The 20,062-nt window shown below is 41.6% G+C and overlaps 1 protein-coding gene across 3 annotated transcripts; it reads left to right on the forward strand.

The window, feature by feature from the left end:
- The first annotated feature begins 931 nt into the window (after window positions 1-931).
- On the forward strand, window positions 932-18,724 carry LOC118896050 (cytochrome P450 2U1). 3 transcript variants are annotated; one of them, XM_036853759.1, is made up of 5 exons: window positions 932-1,520; window positions 12,802-13,437; window positions 15,639-15,800; window positions 16,983-17,150; window positions 17,901-18,724. In XM_036853759.1, exons 1-5 carry the CDS (start codon window positions 1,031-1,033, stop codon window positions 18,074-18,076), a joined length of 1,632 nt encoding a protein of 543 aa, XP_036709654.1. In that variant the 5' UTR covers window positions 932-1,030; the 3' UTR covers window positions 18,077-18,724. The 3 variants fall into 3 exon arrangements, 2 of the variants coding, with proteins under 2 accessions (XP_036709654.1, XP_036709655.1); XR_005020075.1 differs by lacking the exon at window positions 17,901-18,724 and having other exon boundaries at window positions 15,639-16,300; window positions 16,983-17,052; XM_036853760.1 differs by lacking the exon at window positions 17,901-18,724 and having other exon boundaries at window positions 15,639-15,870; window positions 16,983-17,119.
- The last annotated feature ends 1,338 nt before the right edge of the window (window positions 18,725-20,062 follow it).

Here is a 20,062-nt window from a genome sequence, read left to right on the forward strand (position 1 = left end):
ACAATTCTATGTGTCAACCTAACATAAGAGAAACCAGAGGATTTAGCCTGTAGAAGACAGAAAAGGGAAGTGCCTAGGAGCCATAATTACGGAAAATTAAAGGACTTTGTATTGAAAGCATTACACAATTCTCACTTAAAATCTCAACCTCAGCATAGTTATAATGATATTGTGACCCACTCCTCACCCTATTGATTTTCTTTTTATATTATTAGCTACTTAAATCCTCCAAGCAAATTTCTGGATTAGGTCTTCGGCTTTACCCAGGCCACACGCTGAAACGGACGCTGAACTTTCACTCTCCACATAAAAGGGATATTCCCGTGTATGGCAAGTTATAAGAGCTTTACTCCATCACCCCACCCAACCCACTATTCCCCACCCATCCTTTCTCCGGAGCGTTGGCCACCTACATCTACAAATTCTACACATTGCATTTCCATCATCCTGCTGTCAGTGGGTGGAGGAAAGGGTCATTTCTTCCTCCGACTCCCGATATGGATAAAGCAGTAACCCTGTCTTTTTGCTACCAGGAGATGGGGCGGGGACCCCTCTCGCCCAGCTCAGGGTAGAACTGCTGGTGTTGAGGCTGAGTCATACGAGGGGCCTGTTGACCTGGCACGGTTTAAGCACTCAACTGACAAATAACACAGGAAATCCGGTAACCAATCAGAGCGTAAGGATGTGGTGCGAGCATCCTTTTTCTCAGGGGCGGTCACAGCCAAGTCCGACCCAGGGGAGGGGCGCGACCCGGATTGGGCGGCCGACTTCCAGACAGCTTGCCCATAGTCGGCGGACCGCCACAGCCTGGTTGCCAGTGCGTCCCCGTTTCTTCTCGGGCGTCGCTGATTGGAGGGGCTGGGGAGGAAGCGGTGGGCGCAGCCAATCCGGAGCGGCCTCCGCCGCTCTCGCTCCTCCCCGCCCCCGGGCTTCCAGGGCAGTTGGTCTTGGGGCTGAGTACCGGTGTCTGCGTGTCCTTTCCTGGGGTTAGCGGTAGGAGCCCGGGGCTGAGGACACCGGCGCACAGGCCATGGCCTCCGCCGGGCTGCCCCAGGCCCCCGTCGAGGACTCCCCTTGGCCTCTGCGCCTCCTGCACGCGCCGCCGGGGCTGCTGCGGCTGGACCCCACGGGCGGCGCGCTGCTGCTGCTCGTTCTCGCCGCGCTGCTGGGCTGGAGCTGGCTGTGGCGGCTCCCGAAGCGGGGCATCCCCCCCGGGCCCACGCCCTGGCCCGTGGTGGGCAACTTCGGCTTCGTGCTGCTGCCGCCTTTCCTCCGACGGAAGAGCTGGCCGTACCGGCGGGCAAGGACCGGAGAATTGAATACCTCGGGCCTGGGCGTGCAGTTGCTCCTGGCAGACCTGGCCCGTGTGTACGGCAACATCTACAGCTTCTTCATCGGCCACTACCTGGTGGTGGTCCTCAACGACTTCCACAGCGTGCGCGAGGCGCTGGTGCAGCAGGCCGAGGTCTTCAGCGACCGCCCGCGGATGCCGCTCAACTACATCCTGACCAAGGGGAAGGGTGAGCTGGGCCGCGGCCGCGGGAGCCTTGGGGGTCACGGGCCATGTGATCGCGCGGATGGGGCTGCAGGTGCGCCGCGGCTGGGAGTTCTGTGCCCCCTGCGGCCGCGCGCACCCAGCCTGCCTCACACCTGCACCCAGCGCCGGAGGGGGAGGGCGGCGCTGCCTCCCACTCCCGGTGCCTTTGAGATCCCCTGCAGCTGTGATAGGTTCCATCTTTCCAGGAGTATTCGCTCCTTCCCAGAACAAGGCCTCTCTTCAGGCTGTGTTCCCGACGAGAAACTTTGGCCGTGTTAGAAAGAGAGAGGGATATTTATACCTTTTGCGTTTTGGGTGCAAGAGTTTAAGAAGGTTATTTCCCCATAAGATAGAAAGTCCAGAAAACACGATAAGAGCCAATTGGCAAACCTAATATACAATAGGTTTATAGTTTCTGTGATTCCTGCTTATGGAAGTCTATGTTGGGCAGTCTTGAGCGTTGGTAAACATGTTATCCGCTGCAATAGAATATCACATTTGCCCTTTTTGTTTATCAGTGTTCCCCTTTGTCTTATTGGCCGGCACGGGGCCCAGACGGTGTTTCCGTCTGTGTCATTCCTACCCTTCAGTCAGGTGTTAATTTAAATGTTTTTCCCTCAGGGAGTTTTTTTCCTCACTTCCGTTCCAGGTAAGTTAATCTCCCTTGTTAGAACCAGTTTCATTGCACGAGTACTTTTCCTTCACTGCACTTATCAATACTGAGGCTTCATAATTTTGTAACCTTGGCCTGAATGTGAGTCTTCACCACTAGACTGACATCTAGGAAGACAGAGTTATTCCTTGTCCTGCCTGGCACATATAGGAGTCAATAGCTATTTATTAAGTGAATGAACTGCTACTTCCTCTTCCTGGCATGTGGTATAAAGAGATCCAGGCTTTTCAGAATCTGATTAAGCCAGAATTTTGCATCAGGATGTTAAATGAATTGTAATGATGGTCTTAATATTCTAAATGTCCCACTGAAAAACAAATCATACGTGTCACAGTTCATACCTCACCCTCTCCATGTCTTCACACATGCTGCTTCTTCTACCTGGAATTCTCTTCCATTCTCATGGCTGTCTGGAGAACTCCCACCTGCTTTTCTTTTCCTCTCTCTTTTTAAAAAAATTGTGGTGAAATACAGATAACATAAAATTTACCATCTTAACCATTTTTAAGTGTACAGTTTAGTGGCATTAAGTCATTCACGTTGTTGTGAAACCATCACCACTATCTCCAGAACTCTTTTCATCTTGCAGAACTGAAACTTTATACCATGAAACAAACACTAAAAACCCATTGAACATTTAAAAACTCTCTAACCCCTGGCAACCACCATTCTGTTTTCCGTCTCCGTGAATTTGACTCTCCTAGGTACTTTATACAAGTGAAATCATACAATATTTATCCTTTTGTGACTGACATATTTCACTTAGTATCATGTTTTAAGGTTCATCCATATTGTAGCATGTGTGAGAATTGCTTTCCTTTTTAAGACTGAATACTATTCCATTGAATGTATGTACCACATTTCGTTCATCCATTCGTCCCCTGATGGATACTTGCATGCTTCCATCTTTAGACTATTGTGAAAAATGCTGCTGTGAACATGGTATGTCTACAAATATCTGTTTAAGTCCTTGCTTTCAGTTCTTTTGGGTGTAAATCCAGAAATGGAATTGCTTGATCATCTCATAGTTATATGTTTAATATTTTTGCGTAACTGCCATACCATTTTCCATAGCAGCTGCACCATTTTACAATTCCTACCAGCAACAACCAATGTTTCAGTTTCTCCATATCCTCACCAACACTTGTGTTGTATTGTTTCATACCTGCTTAAATGTCACCTCTCTGAGAATGTGTTCTGTGACATATTTCTCTATCCTCCCAGGTAGAGGTGAGCTACTGTTTTCTCTGTGATACTACTGTTTTCGTTTAAACCCTCATCCCATTCCCTACCAGTCAATCAGTCTTGTCAGCCTACTGCAGATACATCCATGTTCTGTATCCATTCCCTTCTCTCCATCTCCATCTCATCCAAGCTACCATCATTTTTCGTTTCTTACTCCAGAAGCCTTTTAACTAGCCTGCTTGCTTCTGCTCCGATCTTTTATCCATACAGCAGCCAAAGGGATTTCTTTAAAAAAAAAAAAAAATATGAATCAGAACAAATCATTTCGCTCCCCCCACTGAAACCAGTTGTTTCCAGCTCCATACGAGACCTGCTGCGCCCCAAAGGGTCTGGCCTCTGCCTGCGTTTCTGACTTTATCTCTTTCCACTCTCCCTTTATTGTACATTTCAAGTACAGTGTCTGCTCTGGACGCACAAAGCTGATTCTTGGCAAGTTGGTGACTGCCTCAGGCTACTGGGTTTTGTCGTCCTTAGGCCTGGGATAACTTAAAAAAATTTTTTTAAAATATTTATTTATTTATTTGGTTGCACTGGGTCTTAGTTGCGACATGTGGGCTCCTTAGTTGTGGCATGGATGTAGGATCTAGTTCCCTGACCAGGGATCGAACCCGGGCCCCCTTGCATTGGGAGCTCGGAGTCCTATCCGCTGCGCCACCAGGGAAGTCCCCTGGGATAATTTTTTACTTGGTTTATTCCTTATCATCTCTCAGGCCAGTTGTCACCTTTCACTACTATTTTAGACACTGCCTAATATCACAACTTACTTTATCTCATTTATATTTCACTAACCTCATTCATTAAAAACTTTGAAAGCGTTTAGCCTATTACCAACCCCACCTACCATTGGAATGTGAACTCTGTGAGGGCAAAGATTTGGCTCATCTTGTTAACCACGGTATGCCTACTAATCGTCACAGAGCAGGTAATCAAGAAATGAATGAATGCATGCATACATCTATTGATACATACATACATCTGTTGATGCACTTACCACATTATATTGTCACTTTTGTTGCTCATCTGTCTTTTCCTCCTGATTTTTAAAGGTAGGAATTAGATTTTCTTCTTCGAGGTCCTTCTTGGTGGATGTATAGTTTGGTTAAGAATCTATAATAAGGCAGTTTCTAAGTATTAGTTGGATCACAGCTTATTATTGGATCCCTCCTTATTTTGGAAAGTCCTGGGAGCCTGGGGTAATTTGGTGCTTCAGCATCTCAACTAAAGCATTAATTCCTCCAAGAGACAGTTAGGACTTTTTAGGTGATGCTGCTCTTGTATTCTGGTGGATATGTGTTGGGCGAATGTGCTGTAAGAAATTTATGTTGCTGGTGAAAGTGATTGACAGGAGAAAGTAAAGCAAGAACCGTATGTCACAAGGAAAATGCTTGTCGATTTAACTTGGAATAAAGAACAGGCCATCTGAATAGGAAAATGTAGATAGTCAAGGAATCTTTTAATGGAATTGTTTCAAGAGTGAAAAATAAAAGGGAAGAATGTGAGTTTATTTCAAGATGCCCATCGAAGGATGAAGCAGCAGAAGAGTTCTGGGTAGCCGTCATAGATCAAGAATTGGATGGCATGGTCATCCTGAAGAAGATAGGGCACAGGAGTGAAAGGCTGAGCAGCTCAGCTCAGCAAGATTTGAGGAGTGCCCGAGCCACCTTTAGTGCTGTTTCCAGTGACAAAATTGTAAAATGTGAAGTTGTCCAGAAGCAGGATGCCTAGACTCTAAGAGAAAGAAAAGTGGTATTAGGAATTAGAGGCCAATAACGTTATTAAATGTTTATATTTTTATAAGATATTTTAAAAAGAGTTTTGCTGCTAAAGTTGGTGAGACTGGAAGAGAAGGAATATTTCATGAACAGTGATGTGCTGGAAATAGTTCACTAACACATTGCCAGCAAGTTCTAGAATGTAGGGAGGTTATTTATTATATTTGAGTTTTTCAAATTATCATGCTTAGACAAGTTGATGTTCTTTTTAAGCATAAAAATTATAGTAAGGTAGATAGGCCACAAAGATGTTCTGCATCAGGTATGCCCATCATACTTATTCATCCATCTGATTTTGTTCCTGAGCAGGAATAGTTAATAAAGTTACAAAGTCAGATTAAGAGGTACAAACTACTATGTATAAAATAAATAAGCTACAAGGGTATATTGTACATCACAAGGAATATAGCCAATGTTTTATAATAACATTAAATGGAGTATAATCTAAAAATTTTGAAACACTGTCTTATATGCCTGAAACTAATATAATATTGTAAATTAACTATACTTCAATAAAAAAACTTACAAAGTCAGAGCCAAGGCTACCAAAAGAGTACTTTAAGTGTGGTCTGTTTCTTCTCAAAGGTTTATGCACATCACATTTTTATTTTAAAATATTTCAAATATAAAGTTCAGAGAGTAATATAAACTCATTCATCACTGTTCACATTTGCTTCAGATTCATAAACAGTACATAGCTTTATTTGGTATGTTTTTTAAAACCTTACATATGTCATATATTTATAAAGTATCTTTCTACCTCTAGCTTTTGTAATTTATCTGTTTCCCTGTTGATAGAAATTAGATTACTTCTAATTTTGAGAGATTTCTAGAGACTTGGAGCAAGAGTCAAAGGAAATTGCAAAGACATGAAAAATGGGAGGCAAAAGGAAATTTTGAAGAACTTTAGAAGTACAGGATAGACCAGTCAGGATTGACTACCTCGAAGGGGTACAAGATACAAATGAAATTAGGAAATAAAGATAGAAAGTGGAAGTTCATTTGAGCTATTTGAAAATGAATGAGGAAAACAAGATAACTGAATCTTGTAGTAAATGCAGTAAAGTACATATTTTAAATAGTTACGTGCTCATTTCAAGAAGGCCTGAATTCCCACTAAGAGGGACACTTATATGACCCTATGGAAGGGAAGGGCAAATATAATCAGTGGATAACACTTTCTCTGCTTCAAGAGAAAGAAAACGTATGTGTGATCAACATAGAATTGCATCAAATTTAATGTATTTTAACTATTTTTATTTTAGTAATATATGTTGCTTATTGTAAAACATAAAACATGGAACAGGAGTAAAAGAATTCCTTTTAATTCTTTTAAAAAATAATTGAAAATCATCTGTGATCAGTGTTATTTTGAGATAGCCACTATTAACATTTTTATATATCACCTTTGTTTTAGTCTATTTGAGCTGCTGTAACAGAGTTCCATGTGCTAGGTGGCTTATAAACAACAGAATTTATTTCTGGAGTCTGAGAATTCAAGATCAAGGTGCCAGCTGATTGGTGTCTGTTGGGGGCCAGCTTCCTGACTCACAGACAACTGTCTGTAACCTCACATGGTGAAGGGAGCAAGGGAGATCTCTGGGGCCTCTTTTATAAAGGCACTAATCCCATTCATGAGGGCTCCATCCTCATGACCTAATCACATCCCAAAGATTACTTTCAAATACCATCACGCCAGGCATTAGGATTTAACATGTGAACTCTGAAGGGACACATTCAATCTGTGGCAGGCTTCTAGTATTTTTTTTTCCATATGTACAGGTATTTTAAAAAATATATTTGCTTCCTTGAAATGGAAACATATTCTTCACACTCTTTAAAATTATTTTTATCACTTAAAGTATTATGAATATTTTTCCATATTATTGAATTTTCTACAAAGTTCTTAAGAACTGTACAATATTCCTTTGTGAGAATGTATCATAGTTAATTTAGCCCATCCTTTGTTTGGTTTGAGGTAGATTTTTGTTTCAACTGTCTAGCACCTAGTCCTCTGACAAGAGCAACCCCTTCTTCTGAGGAACTCTGGCTCCACCACCCTTTTGTATCCATTAACTGTGGTTGGAACGGGAGATGCCATATCTTTACATGAATTCCCCTCTCTGGCCACAGTGATTAGTCAGGGGATAGACCCCTGATCAAAGGTGATTTGATCAGAATATCTCACCTTTTTGTGATGGTAGTGAGTCTGTGGGCTGGACACAGAACTCAAGAGTTCATAGCTACAGATCGATCCACACATAGTTTTGGGGTAAGAATTGATACTTGTGGCATAGTTTGGAAACCTCAAGCCAAATAATAAATGTAAAGTATTCCAAATTGGTATCACCATGGAATACCTGACGGAAACATCTGAGTCCTTCCCCAGAATTTTTCAGGTTAGAACTAGAGAATAGAGGGCTTTAGAGGGCTTTTCTTTCCGGTGGTGAAAATGGGAGAATGGGCATCTCAAGATAGCTCCCAGTTCTTGGAAAAGCTGGTTCACAGTAGGAAAGAATGAAGTCAGTCAGGAAGAAAGAAGTGAAAAATAGGTGCAGAGAGGAGTTCTGTGGCATTTAGTCTTCTCCGAGGTGGTAACACCCAGCTCTTCCTGCTTTTTGGTTCCATCCACAGCCTAACTGGCCTTTTTGCCAGACTAGCTTGAGGGTATGTTTTTGTCATTCCCAAACAATAGTCCTGGTTTTTGCTTTGGAGCCATGTTTATTTTTCAGTGTTATTATCCTCCTTGAGATGAAGTCTTTGTGTACATCCATTGTATACATTCAGGGCTAAGAATGGAGATAACAACTACAGGGTGTGCCTGAACCTCTTCCAAACACTCTTAAGACTAAGCCAGTGGTCCCCAACCTTTTTGGCACCAAGGACCAGTTTCGTGGAAGACAATTTTTCCACAGATGGAGGGAGTGGTATGGTTTTGGGATGATTCAAGCGCATTACATTTACTGTGCACTTTATTTCTATTATTATTACATTGTAATTTGTAATGAAATAATTATACAACTCACCAGGAGGCAGAGCTCAGGTGGTAATGCGAGCGATGGGGAATGGCTGTAAATACAAATGAAGCTTTGCTTGTTCACCCACCACTCACCTCCTGCTGTTCGGCCCACTTCCTAACAGGCCACGGACCGATACCGGTCCATGGCCCGGGGGTTGGGGACCCCTGCTTTAAGCCATTCTGGCTTCATGACGTGGGTATTTTGTAATGTTTGAAACCCTGAGGCCGTTAATTCTGTCCCTGCCTCTCATCCCTGGCATTCTCCGGCACTGTCTCCTTGGTCACCTCTTATCTTGCACTTCATACCTGTCAGATTGTTGTCAAATACCTAATGCCCAGATATTAGTCTCTTTTGAGAAGGTTCCCTCCATTTCCTTGCCTTATCTAAACCTGAATTTTTCCCTGAAGATAATTCAGCCCTCTTGAAATACTGTACCCTCTTTAACATCCCCCAAGTTCTTTATTTTTCTAAAATGTGCCTTCATACACATCCTTATTTACAAACGAAGTATCGCTCAGATGTCGTCTCTGAGAAGTACTGCTTTCCCTCAGCTGACATGGTGCATTTTCCTTTGTCTACATTGCAACTTCAATACACCTCCAACATACAACATTTAATACAGTGCATTCCAACAATGCAGCATTCAATACCATGCATTCCAACTGTGCAGCTTTAGTGCAATCCACCATGCAACATTCAGTACAATGTGCAACTTCAATACAGTCTAACATACAACAGTGTATTAGAGTTGTTGGTTTATCCAGTTCCTCACAAAACTGGAAGCATCTTGAGAACAAAGACTGTGTCTTTTAAATCTGTATGCCCTTAGTATCTGACATGTAGGGGACTGTAAATAAATATTGGAAAAACTAATAGAGGGCATTTATTTCTAAATTTGAATGTACCTAACAATGTTGTCTAGCATACATATGTACCTAACAACGTAGGTATATACAATTCTTTAATACATTTTAATTTTATATATTTATATATCTTAATTTTAAAATATTTTATATATTATATATAAATATATAGCCATGATATATATCTACAAGTAGCAAGATCTTACAGAACTGAAAAAAGGAATTGACAAATGCACCATTAGTGCAAATTATTTTAACATAAGTATTTGAATAGTTGATAGATCAGGCAGATAAAACTTTGGCAGGGATAAAGAAGATTTGAGTCTGACAGTTATGTAGCTTTCTCTGTTGGAAAGAGGACCCTGTACCCAACAATTGCTTGTATAAAAATTCTTCTCAACTTTATTTGGAAATTTTATTAAAATTGATCACATGCTAGACTAAAAACCTAGCCTCATCAATGTCAAAAATCATCATAAGCCAAATTAATCTAGGTGGCAAAAGAGAATAATTATAGAAAAAAATGTTTATACTTTTTTAAAAAAGTTATTTTATTATTTACTTATTTTATTTATTTTTGGCCGGGTCGGGTCTTAGTTGCGGCATGTAGGCTCTGTTGCGGTATGCGGGCTCTTCGTTGCGGCGTGTGGGCTTCCCTCTAGTCGTGGCACGCAGGTTTTCTCTCTCTAGTTGTGGTGCACAGGCTCCAGGGCACATGGGCTCTGTAGTTGTGGTGCGAGGGTTCCAGAGCGCATGGGCTCTGTAGTTTGCAAAACGCAGGCTCTCTGAGGTGCGCGAGCTCAGTAGTCATGGCGCACGGCATGTGGGATCTTAGTTCCCTAACCAGGAATCGAACCAGCGTCCCCTGCATTGTAAGGTGGATTCTTTACCACTGGACCACGAGGGAAGTCCCCAAATTTTTATACTTAAAATGCATTGAAAAGACATGCACACAATACTGGTGGACTGCAGCTAAAGTGGCACCCAAAGGCAATTGTACAGCCTTAACTATCCTTTATTAGGGTAAAGATCTGAAAATTAGTTAGATAGCTAATTTTATATATCTGAAAAACAACAAAAGAATAAACGTAAGGAAAAAAGAACATGCCATTATAATTATAGACAAATTCTTCCAGAGAGAAAGAATACACCATGGCTCATTTTAGGAGGTGAGTATATCCAGACAAATACATTATGAGAAAGGAAATTTATAGTCCATTTTCATGTATGAATATGAATTTTTAAAAACAACATATTAGGAAACCAAATCCAACAATATCTTTAAAAAAACATGAAAGTATCATAACCAAAGTTGGATTTATTCTTGGATTGCAGGTAAGTCCAATTATCATAAAGAAGGCAATTTTCAAATTAATCTGTAAGTTAAATGCAATTCCCATCAAAATCTCAAAGGTGTTTTTTTAAAAATAGAACTTGACAAGCTGATTAAAGTTTGATAAATATGAGTAAAGAGCCAAGAGTAATCAAAAAACAATTTTGAAAAAGAACAAGATGGTGGTGGTGGGAACTTCCCTATTAGATATTAAGACTTATTATAAAGTCTATTTAGATCTTATTATAGAGTAACAGTAGTTAAGACAGTGTGCTTTAAGCACAGTCATAAATAAATAGACCAATATACAATATAGCAGACTAGAAAACCTATAAACTGAGCTGCCTGTGTACAGCAAATGTTGTAGATCAGTAGGGAAAAGGAGAGGCTGTTTCATAAATGGTGCTTGAACAATAGGTTATCAAAATAAGGGGAAAAGTGGATTCCTTCTTCACAATAAGTAGGAACACCTAACATAAATATAAATTCCAGGTAGGTTATAGAGGCTTAAATGTGAAAAAGCAAAATTTTTAAATTTTACAAGAAAGTAAAGAATATATTTATAAACCTGTGATAGGAAAAGATTTCTAAAATAAGACATGCAGCACAAATCACTAAGAAAAAGATTGAGAAATGGAACTACCTTCAAAACATGTTTATCAAGTAATAGCATTAAAACATGAAAAAGCAATTCACATGATGGGAGACAATGTCTGCTATGCATGTAGAATATATAAGAAGAAGAAAATTGCACAGTTATTAAGTACAAATCACAGAATAGGAAACCTGGCCAATAACCATATGAGAAGCTGCTCCAACTCACTGTAACAATCAGGGAAATGCAAATAAAAAATCAGATGAGGTGCATTTCAGCCCTCTGATTGGCAAAAATAAAATGTTGATGACTACGAAGTGATGGCAGCTATTTGACAAGAGATCGTTCATTTACTTCTGGTGTACTCTCCACTTTGGAGAAGAAGTTGATAATGTCTAGTCACATTGAAGGTGTACATATTTTATGACGCATCAATGCACTCTTAGCAATGTCTTCAAAATTCTGATGGAGGGGGAAAGGTACAATAAATACATTTTCTAAAAATGTTTAGAAATTTGCCTCTGATGTGTCCTGTCCCAGGAAACCATTAGAGGATGGGCTTCAGCAAAATACAGGAGTGAAATAAGGTAAAGACATAGAATCCAGGAAATGAGTTCAACACAGGAGGGTCAAAAAAATTTTGTAAATGATGTCAAATGGAAGTCACAAAACACCTGAACAAAAGGCCTAGAAAGCAACATCAGATTTGAGCAGATGTGTGGAATATTCCAGGCAGGAAAATGGAAGTGACAAGTAATCCAATACACTTGACCATGTGGATATTTCTATTGAGAGTCATTTTATATAGGTATAAAAGATTGTGAGAAGACTTAACCACTGAGAGAGGTCTTTATTTCATTCTCAGCTGTATTCACAGCATCCCAGTGTCTAGCACATAGTAGGCATTCAGAAATATTTGTTAAATGAATGAAGCATGTCCTTGAAGGTAGCAGGAATGAAGTGGATGAAAAATGGAAGGAGAAGAGCACGCTGAAACAATAAAGCACACCATGGAAAAGAGAATGAAGTAAGTGACAGGAAACAAGGAAAATTTGAGAACAATCTGATACAACATCTGGGAGTAATTCTTTTGGGTTTGATGGCGGAAGATGTATAACATAAGTGAGAATCAAATAAGATGTAGTTGTGAATGCCCTTGAGTTCAGATGTTTTTAAATTAGGGCTGTTTGCAACTACAGACATTTTAGATTACCTGCCAGTTATTTGATCCAAACTTTGATGGCCAATGGGCTGTTGATTTATTCAGCTCATATTTAACAATCTCCTCCTTTGTATACAGCACTATGCCAGAAGTTTGGATTTTAATGATGAGCAAAATCAGATATTGTCCCTGCCCTCATGTGCAATCTGTTAACCATGCTTATCCTTCTGTTCACATTTACCTAGCCTGAAATATTTTCTTAGTCTGTATTCACTCTTATGAAAATAAGATTTTGTAATTTACACTAACTCTAGACATTGAAACTCGTTTCATTTCACCAGGAGTTAGTATATATAATAATAAGCTTAATAGCAAATTTTCCTAATCAAATTGGATATGACTTTTGTTATTATAAACATACACTATCTTGATAACTAAATTTTGCTAGTCATTCTTCTTGGCTGGTGATCTTTATCTGTTCGTATATGAACTTTGCACAAGTGACTTGAGAAATACAAATACCCTTCATGGTTGGTCCTGTTCAGTATTAATTATCAAGCATTGCTCTTTCTTACCTTCTTTTCTTGGTGTCCTTTTGCAGGGATTGTATTCGCACATTATGGTCCAGTCTGGAGACAACAGAGGAAGTTCTCTCATTCAACTCTTCGTCATTTTGGCTTGGGAAAGCTTAGCTTGGAGCCCAAGATTATTGAGGAGTTCAAATACGTGAAAGAGGAAATGCAGAAGAATGGAGAAGTCCTCTTCAATCCTTTCCCCATTGTCAACAACGCTGTCTCTAACATAATTTGCTCTTTGTGCTTTGGCCAGCGCTTTGATTACACCAATAGTGAGTTTAAGAAAATGCTTAATTTTATGTCACGAGCGTTAGAAATCTGTCTGAACACCCAGCTCCTCTTGGTCAACATATGCTCCTGGCTTTATTACCTTCCCTTTGGACCATTTAAGGAATTAAGACAGATTGAAAAGGATTTAACTATTTTCCTTAAAAAAATCATCAAAGACCATCGAGAGTCTCTGGATGTAGAGAACCCTCAGGACTTCATAGACATGTATCTTCTCCATGTGGAGGAGGAGAGGAAAAATAATAGCAATAGTAGTTTTGATGAAGATTACTTATTTTATATCATTGGCGATCTCTTCATTGCTGGCACTGATACCACAACTAACTCTTTGCTTTGGTGCCTCCTGTATATGTCACTGAACCCCGACATACAAGGTAATAAACAGATGTTTCCTTTATTCATGGCAAAACCAGGATATATTTTTTTTCATTTCCATTTAAATCAACAACCTTTGTGATCCTGTTGCTCCTGTCAGTAAGCAATGTCTTCAGGCTGGAAAGCAAAATGGAAATACTTGCATCTCATAGGGAATTGGTAAGGTGTTAACAACGAAGCTCCAAGTTTCTAGACAGTGGCACTAAGGTCACAGCTTGCTTGAATCTGCTTTAAATCTCTACAGGTCTGATTCTGTGTGAAATCTGTGATGAAGAAAGAACTTTAGAGAAGACTGTTTTAGAGTTGAAGAGAATCATAGTGATCATCTGAACCCATTCATCTTTTTTGAAGATGAGACCAGAGGCCCAGAGAAGTTCTGTGATTTTCACAAGGTCACAGAGCTAGTTCCGCCACATCAGTACCAATAGGTAGTGAATTTCAGTGGAAGTTCATAGTGGAAGGATACAGGGGAGAACAGTGTATTTGTTTTCCGTTGCTCCTACAACAAATAACCACACAGTTAGTGACAACACAAATTTGTTATGTTACAGTTCTATACATTAGAAGCCTGATACATGTCTCAGTGAACCAAAATCAAGATGTTGGCAGGGCTGCGTTCTTTTCTGGAGGCTCTGGAGGAGAATCCATCTCCTTGCCATTTCCAGCTTCCTTGGCTCGTGGCCCCCTTGCTCCATCTTTGAAGCCAGCAATGTTGCATCTCTCTGACCATTCTTTCATAGTCATATCTCCCTCTGACTCTAAACTCAACTGGGAAAAGTTTCCAATTTTTTTTTTTTTTTTGTCTGCATCGGGTCTTCGTTGCTGTGCGTGGGCTTTCTCTAGGTGCGGTGAGCGGGGGCTACCCTTCATTGCGGTGCGCGGGCTTCTCATTGCAGTGGCTTCTCTTGTTGCGGAGCCCGGGCTCTAGGCGTGTGGGCTTCAGTAGTTGCAGCACGCTGGCTCGGCAGTTGCTGCACACAGGCTCTAAGGCGCGTGGGCTTCAGTAGTTGTGGCTCGCGGGCTCTAGAGCGCAGGCTCAGTAGTTGTGGTGCACGGGCTTAGTTGGTCTGCAGCATATGGAATCTTCCCAGACCAGGGCTCGAACCCGTGTCCCCTGCATTGGCAGGTGGATTCTTAACCACTGTGCCACCAGGGAAGTCCCAGTTCTCCAATTTTAAAACCCATGTAATTAGGCTGGACACACCCAGAAAATCCAGCATAATCTCCCCATCACAAGGTCCTTAATTTAATCACATCTGCAAAGTCCTTTTTTCCCATATAAGGTAGCATATTCACAGGTTCCAGGGGATTATGGCGTGGACATCTTTGAGGGACCATTTCCTGCCTACTATACATGGGATTGTGCCTACCTATATTCGTTAACTATTGATGAGTAACAAATTATCCCAAAATGTAGCATCTTAAAACAACAACCATCTATTATTTCACATAGTTTCTGAGGATCAGGAGTCTAGGAGCAGCTTAGCCTGGATGGTCTGGCTTAGGATTTCTCATGAAGTTGTAATCAAGATGCTGGCCTGGGGCTACAAACATCTATAGACTTGACTGGGACTGAAGGATCCAGTTGCAAGATGACTCATCCACATGGCGGCTGGCTGCAGGCCTTGCCACTTGGAACTTTCCATAGGGCTGCTTTACTGGCAGCTGCCTTCCCCCAGAGTGAATGACCCTAGAGAGTAAGTGGCCAAGACAAAAGCCATAGTGTCTTTTATAACCTAAGCTCAGAATGGTCATGCCATCGCTTCTCCTTTATTCTGTTGGTCACATAGACCAGTTTGGAACAGAGTGGGAGGGGATGGCACAAAGTTGTGAACACCAAGAAGTGGGGATCACTGGGGGTCATGTTGGGCTACCACACGTTGTCACAGGTAAAAGCTTAAGAGTCAATCAGATGTTGATACGAGAGAATAATTCAGAGTGCTCCTGAATCCAGAGTGCTTTCCCCCTTGCTGCTCTGTCTGTTCTGCCATCCTCCTTCAGAGTCCCAGGCTGGTACAGGGTCCCTGGGACCAGCTGCCTCCGCTGGAATATCTGACCAGCGCTTCACTTCACTGAGGCCAAGTCAGGCCTGTGCTGCCAACTTATCAGCTGTTGAATATGGTGATGGGAAGAGTGTATGGGAGGGCAGTCTCTCCTGGCTTATCTTTTGGATTATGCTTTCCTTTTTTCTTCTGTATAGAAAAGGTTCATGAAGAAATTGAAAGGGTCATTGGTGGTGACCGTGCCCCTTCCCTCACTGACAAGGCCCGGATGCCCTACACAGAAGCCACCATCATGGAGGTTCAGAGGCTGAGCGTGGTGGTGCCACTCTCCATCCCTCACATGACCTCAGAGAAAACAGGCAAGTCCAGGGCCTTCCTCCTTGGAACGCCCTTGAGGGAAGCCCGTCCCCTTCATCCAGAGGAGTTGAGGTGAGGGTGTGGCAAGGGTTTGTTGTCATGGATAATCAGATGTCCAGAGGATGCTTCCTCCTCAGCTGTCCCTTATTTGCTGTACCGGCTGGCGTTCCAGCCCCGCCTGTTTGGTAAATAGCTCTCTAGCCTTCAGAGCGTGCACACTTACACTGGTCAGATTATGCTGCCGTTTAAGGTGGCTGTACTGGCAGAAAAAAACTCCAGAATTAACAAAGGCCCCTCTCAGTCCTCCTGTTCTTGGAGGTCCGAAGAGCTAGCCTAATTATGAAATTAAGGGGTTTAACTGGGAATTATTCTACTTCATTTTTTCCGGTTCTGCAACTGAAGCACAAGTATTAAAGAATTAGAAGAACCCATCTGATTCTGAAGGCACATGTTTCAGCCTTTCACCTACAGTGTCCTTGACATTCAGGCACTCAGACTCACTGTAAGCATCCCTCATAGCAAGGAGTTTTCGTCCTCTGGAGATAGCCCGTGATGAAATGGGCTTAAATCTAGTTACAAGACAGTTGTAGGAGGCAATCACGTATAAATGACATTGGATCACTTAACAGTTTCTTTGGTGTAAATTAGATACAAGGAGTGTGCAGTATCCTTGGGGCGTTGTTTAAAGTGCATATGAACTTGTCAGCTGGTATGAACCAGCATTGACTTCCCTGTACATCCCTTTACCTCAGTTTACCTTCTTCATTGTATTGTGTGATATAAAAGACTGGGAACTGTAAAATTGTATACAAGTATTAGGAATTTGTAATTCTTTGGGAAAGTTCACCTGAAATGCCCTATGATTTCCATTTTAATGTTTTCTCTTAATTGTAATGTTTTTATCATTTGATTTAATTGATTAACTCAACATCCATCAGAGCAACTCCTGTGCCCTGTCTCAGGCTGGGTCCTGGGAGGGTATGGAGAGGATGCCAGTTGATAAGGTTTTGCCTCTGCCCTCAAGTACCTCAGAGTTTGCTCTCAGCAAATTAAGAAGCTAGATATGTAACTAGCTTTTTTTTTTTGTTTTCTTGTGTTTTTTTTTTTGAGAGAGTGATGTATACCAAGAGTTATTAGTAAAAGCGTGTTGAATGATACTGTGGTTTTGTTTTGTTTTGTTTTAGTGCTCCAAGGGTATACCATTCCTAAAGGCACGATAATATTACCCAACTTGTGGTCAATACACAGAGACCCAGCCATTTGGGAGAAACCAAATGATTTCTACCCTAATCGATTTCTGGATGATCAAGGACAACTTATTAAAAAGGAAACATTTATTCCTTTTGGGATAGGTCAGTTAAACTTTTATTTTCTTAATGGTATAATTTAAAAAAGAAATAGAACCAAAAGAATCTTTTATTATTTCATGATACTCTTTTAAAAATGTTTCTTTTTTGACAAGCTAATATAAGAGAGAAATAATTTAGATAATGCATCTCCACTATGTTTATTTCAGATTTTAAAAACAAAGTGAAAGCAATTGGTTTTAAATCTTTAAATATGACTAGAAATCTTCCTTTTTGAGTTGTCCAGGTGATTGTTTGAGTCCCAGGGAACTGCTGGAGTTAAGAGCAGCTTTTGACCTGCCTGAATGGTGGGTGAGAGTGTGGGCTCTCTAATCTCACCATTCCCTCTTTTAGGTTCCTAGATTAGGGCATATAGACTTCTTTCTATAGAAAAGGAATGCTCTAGAGATTCGTATTTGATGTCTTTTCTCCTTAATCTTCCAGGTAAGAGCAAGGAAAGAAATAAGTAAGTATGGAGGAGGCAAGGTAGCCCGCCTCATTGGCTCCGTCTCTAGTTCCTATCTAGGATGTGGATAGATTTTTATGAGTAGGAGTTAAAATGTGAACTTGGTATGCAAAAATTCTGATCAGCATAGACTGTGGGAAGCCATGGGGTATATGTGGCAATTTTATTTCAAAACTCTCTATGTCTGCCTTTAAAACACTCAATTTAGAAATTTCATAAATTTATCCCTTTTGAGGTAGGAAAAGGGATGGTATTATAATCCTTACCTTTTTTCCTCGTCTCATTTTTAGGGAAGCGGGTATGTATGGGAGAGCAGCTGGCAAAGATGGAATTATTCCTGATGTTCGTGAGCCTAATGCAGAGTTTCACATTTGCTTTGCCTAAGGACTCGAAGCCGATCCTGACTGGGAAATACGGTCTAACTTTAGCCCCACATCCGTTTAATATAATCATTTCAAAGAGATAAAGAACACCTCCATGAAGAGATGGTGCAGAGAATGTAAATACATGTCCTTCTAAACAGATTCTTCCTTCTGTAATTGACAGCGGATCCAGCAACTCTGCAGGTCTAGGTTAGGCTTGGATTAGAGAGAGATTGGAAAGAGGATAGAGCACGTGGGACCTTTCATCTTGGAGGGTTCCTCAGAAGGAAACTTCAGCCATTTTAGTAATGCACGTGACTTGGGGGATGGCGACGAAAGTACTGGATTCGGAAGCAGGGGATACGGATTTTATTCTCAGCAGCCTCCACCAATGAGCATTTCTTCTCATCCCTCAGTGCCTCAGTCATTCCACGTGGAAAATGACGGTAACAAAATTTGACTTCTCTCTCTATCTTGGCATGAATGATGGTCAAATGCTCCATCTTTTCTGACATCACCAAAGCACTGTTAAGCTCTGGAGAACAAATTCAGGAGGAGAAGGAAGACCTACCTGTTTAAGACCCATGACAACATGAAAGTGGTGTTCAGACTTGAATACTTCATCAGAGAAGGACGTGGGTTTAGGGGACAATGAATTAGAGCTTTTCTTCTTATTATTATGTTTTTACTTAATTTCTTTTTGGCTGCGTTGCGTCTTCGTCGCTGCGTGGGCTTTCTCTAGTCGCGGTGAGCAGGGGCTACTCTTCATTGCCGTGCATGGGCTCTCATTGCGGTGACTTCTCTTGTTGCGGGGCACAGGCTCTAGGGCACACGCGGGCTCAGTAGTTGTGGCGCACGGGCTTAGTTGCTCCACGACACGTGGGATCTTCCTGGACCAGGGCTCGAACCCGTGTCCCCTGCATTGGCAGGCAGATTCTTTTTTTTTTTTTTTTTTTAATTTATTCATTTATTTTTGGCTGCGTTGGGTACTCGTTGCTGCACGCGGGCTTTCTCTAGTTGCGGCGACTGGGGGCTACTCTTTGTTGCGGTGCACAGGCTTCTCGCTGCGGTGACTTCTCTTGCTGCGGAGCATGGGCTTTAGGCACGCGGGCTTCAGTAGTTGTGGCACGTGGGCTCAGTAGTTGTGGCTCGCGGGCTCTAGAGTTCAGGCTCAGTAGTTGTGGCGCACGGGCTTAGTTGCTCCGCGGCATGTGGGATCTTCCTGGACCAGGGCTCGAACCCGTGTCTCCTGCATTGGCAGGCGGATTCTTAACCACCGTGCTGCCACCAGGGAAGCCCTAGATCTTTTCTTGACACAGATCTTATGTCGGTTTTGGAGGACTTGTTTTGTTATTATCTTTTTGTTTATGATTTTAGTTTTTACTTTTTGTAGACATGGGATGAAGTGGACCCTTGTTTAGTATGTTGAGGAAAGGTTATTGTCTGAATGTATACGTCCGCCTTCTCTATTTCAAATACATGAACAGTGAGCCTAGCTGAAGAAGTGGCTTCATGGCAGAATTCCTTTCTGCTGTGTTTATTCACAAGGATGTAGCTCTAGCTTTTGACTTGAGCCCTCAGTAGTGAGCTCTGGAATTTTAATACTGGGATTTATGAGAAGAGGATTCAAACTGTACTGAACGTTCCTTAACTGTTCTTCCTGCCACCAGGCCTAATGTATCTCATCCTTGAAGACTTGCAAGGACAGGAAGGCATTCCTATTCTTTTTAAGATAACTAAATTGTTTCTTAACAAATAAACTCCCTCTAAAAGAACGGTTCTGAAAAAAGGTAATGACTTCTTTCAGGGGCTATTTGGAAATATGTGGGTGTGTTTTCAGTTATCACCGTGATGGGGGTGCTAATGGCTTTTTTGTTGCCATGAGGCCGGGATGCTAAATGTCTGAGCAGTCCTAGACGATGAAGAGCTGACCTGGCCAAAGAGAACATGCTCCAAAAGTGGCTAGCCCTTTCCTTCATTCTCCCGTTATACTCCTTATATAGAAAGGATCGTGATAATAACATAAGCAGCCGTACTTTTGAGCCTTTCCTCATGCTGGCACCATACTTTATGCTTTACTTGTATGCTTA

This window comes from Balaenoptera musculus, chromosome 5 (assembly GCF_009873245.2).
Source record: "Balaenoptera musculus isolate JJ_BM4_2016_0621 chromosome 5, mBalMus1.pri.v3, whole genome shotgun sequence".
Classification (NCBI taxonomy): Eukaryota; Metazoa; Chordata; class Mammalia; order Artiodactyla; family Balaenopteridae; genus Balaenoptera; species Balaenoptera musculus.

What these genes read in the sequence shown, in the direction of transcription:
- LOC118896050 (XM_036853759.1), top strand. Translation starts at nt 1,031, where the DNA reads ATGGCCTCCGCCGGGCTGCCCCAGGCCCCCGTCGAGGACTCCCCTTGG. An exon ending in CATGACCTCAGAGAAAACAG is followed by an intron (nt 15,801 to 16,982) that starts GCAAGTCCAGGG and finishes GTTTTGTTTTAG; the next exon opens with TGCTCCAAGGGTATACCATT. An exon ending in ATTTATTCCTTTTGGGATAG is followed by an intron (nt 17,151 to 17,900) that starts GTCAGTTAAACT and finishes TCTCATTTTTAG; the next exon opens with GGAAGCGGGTATGTATGGGA.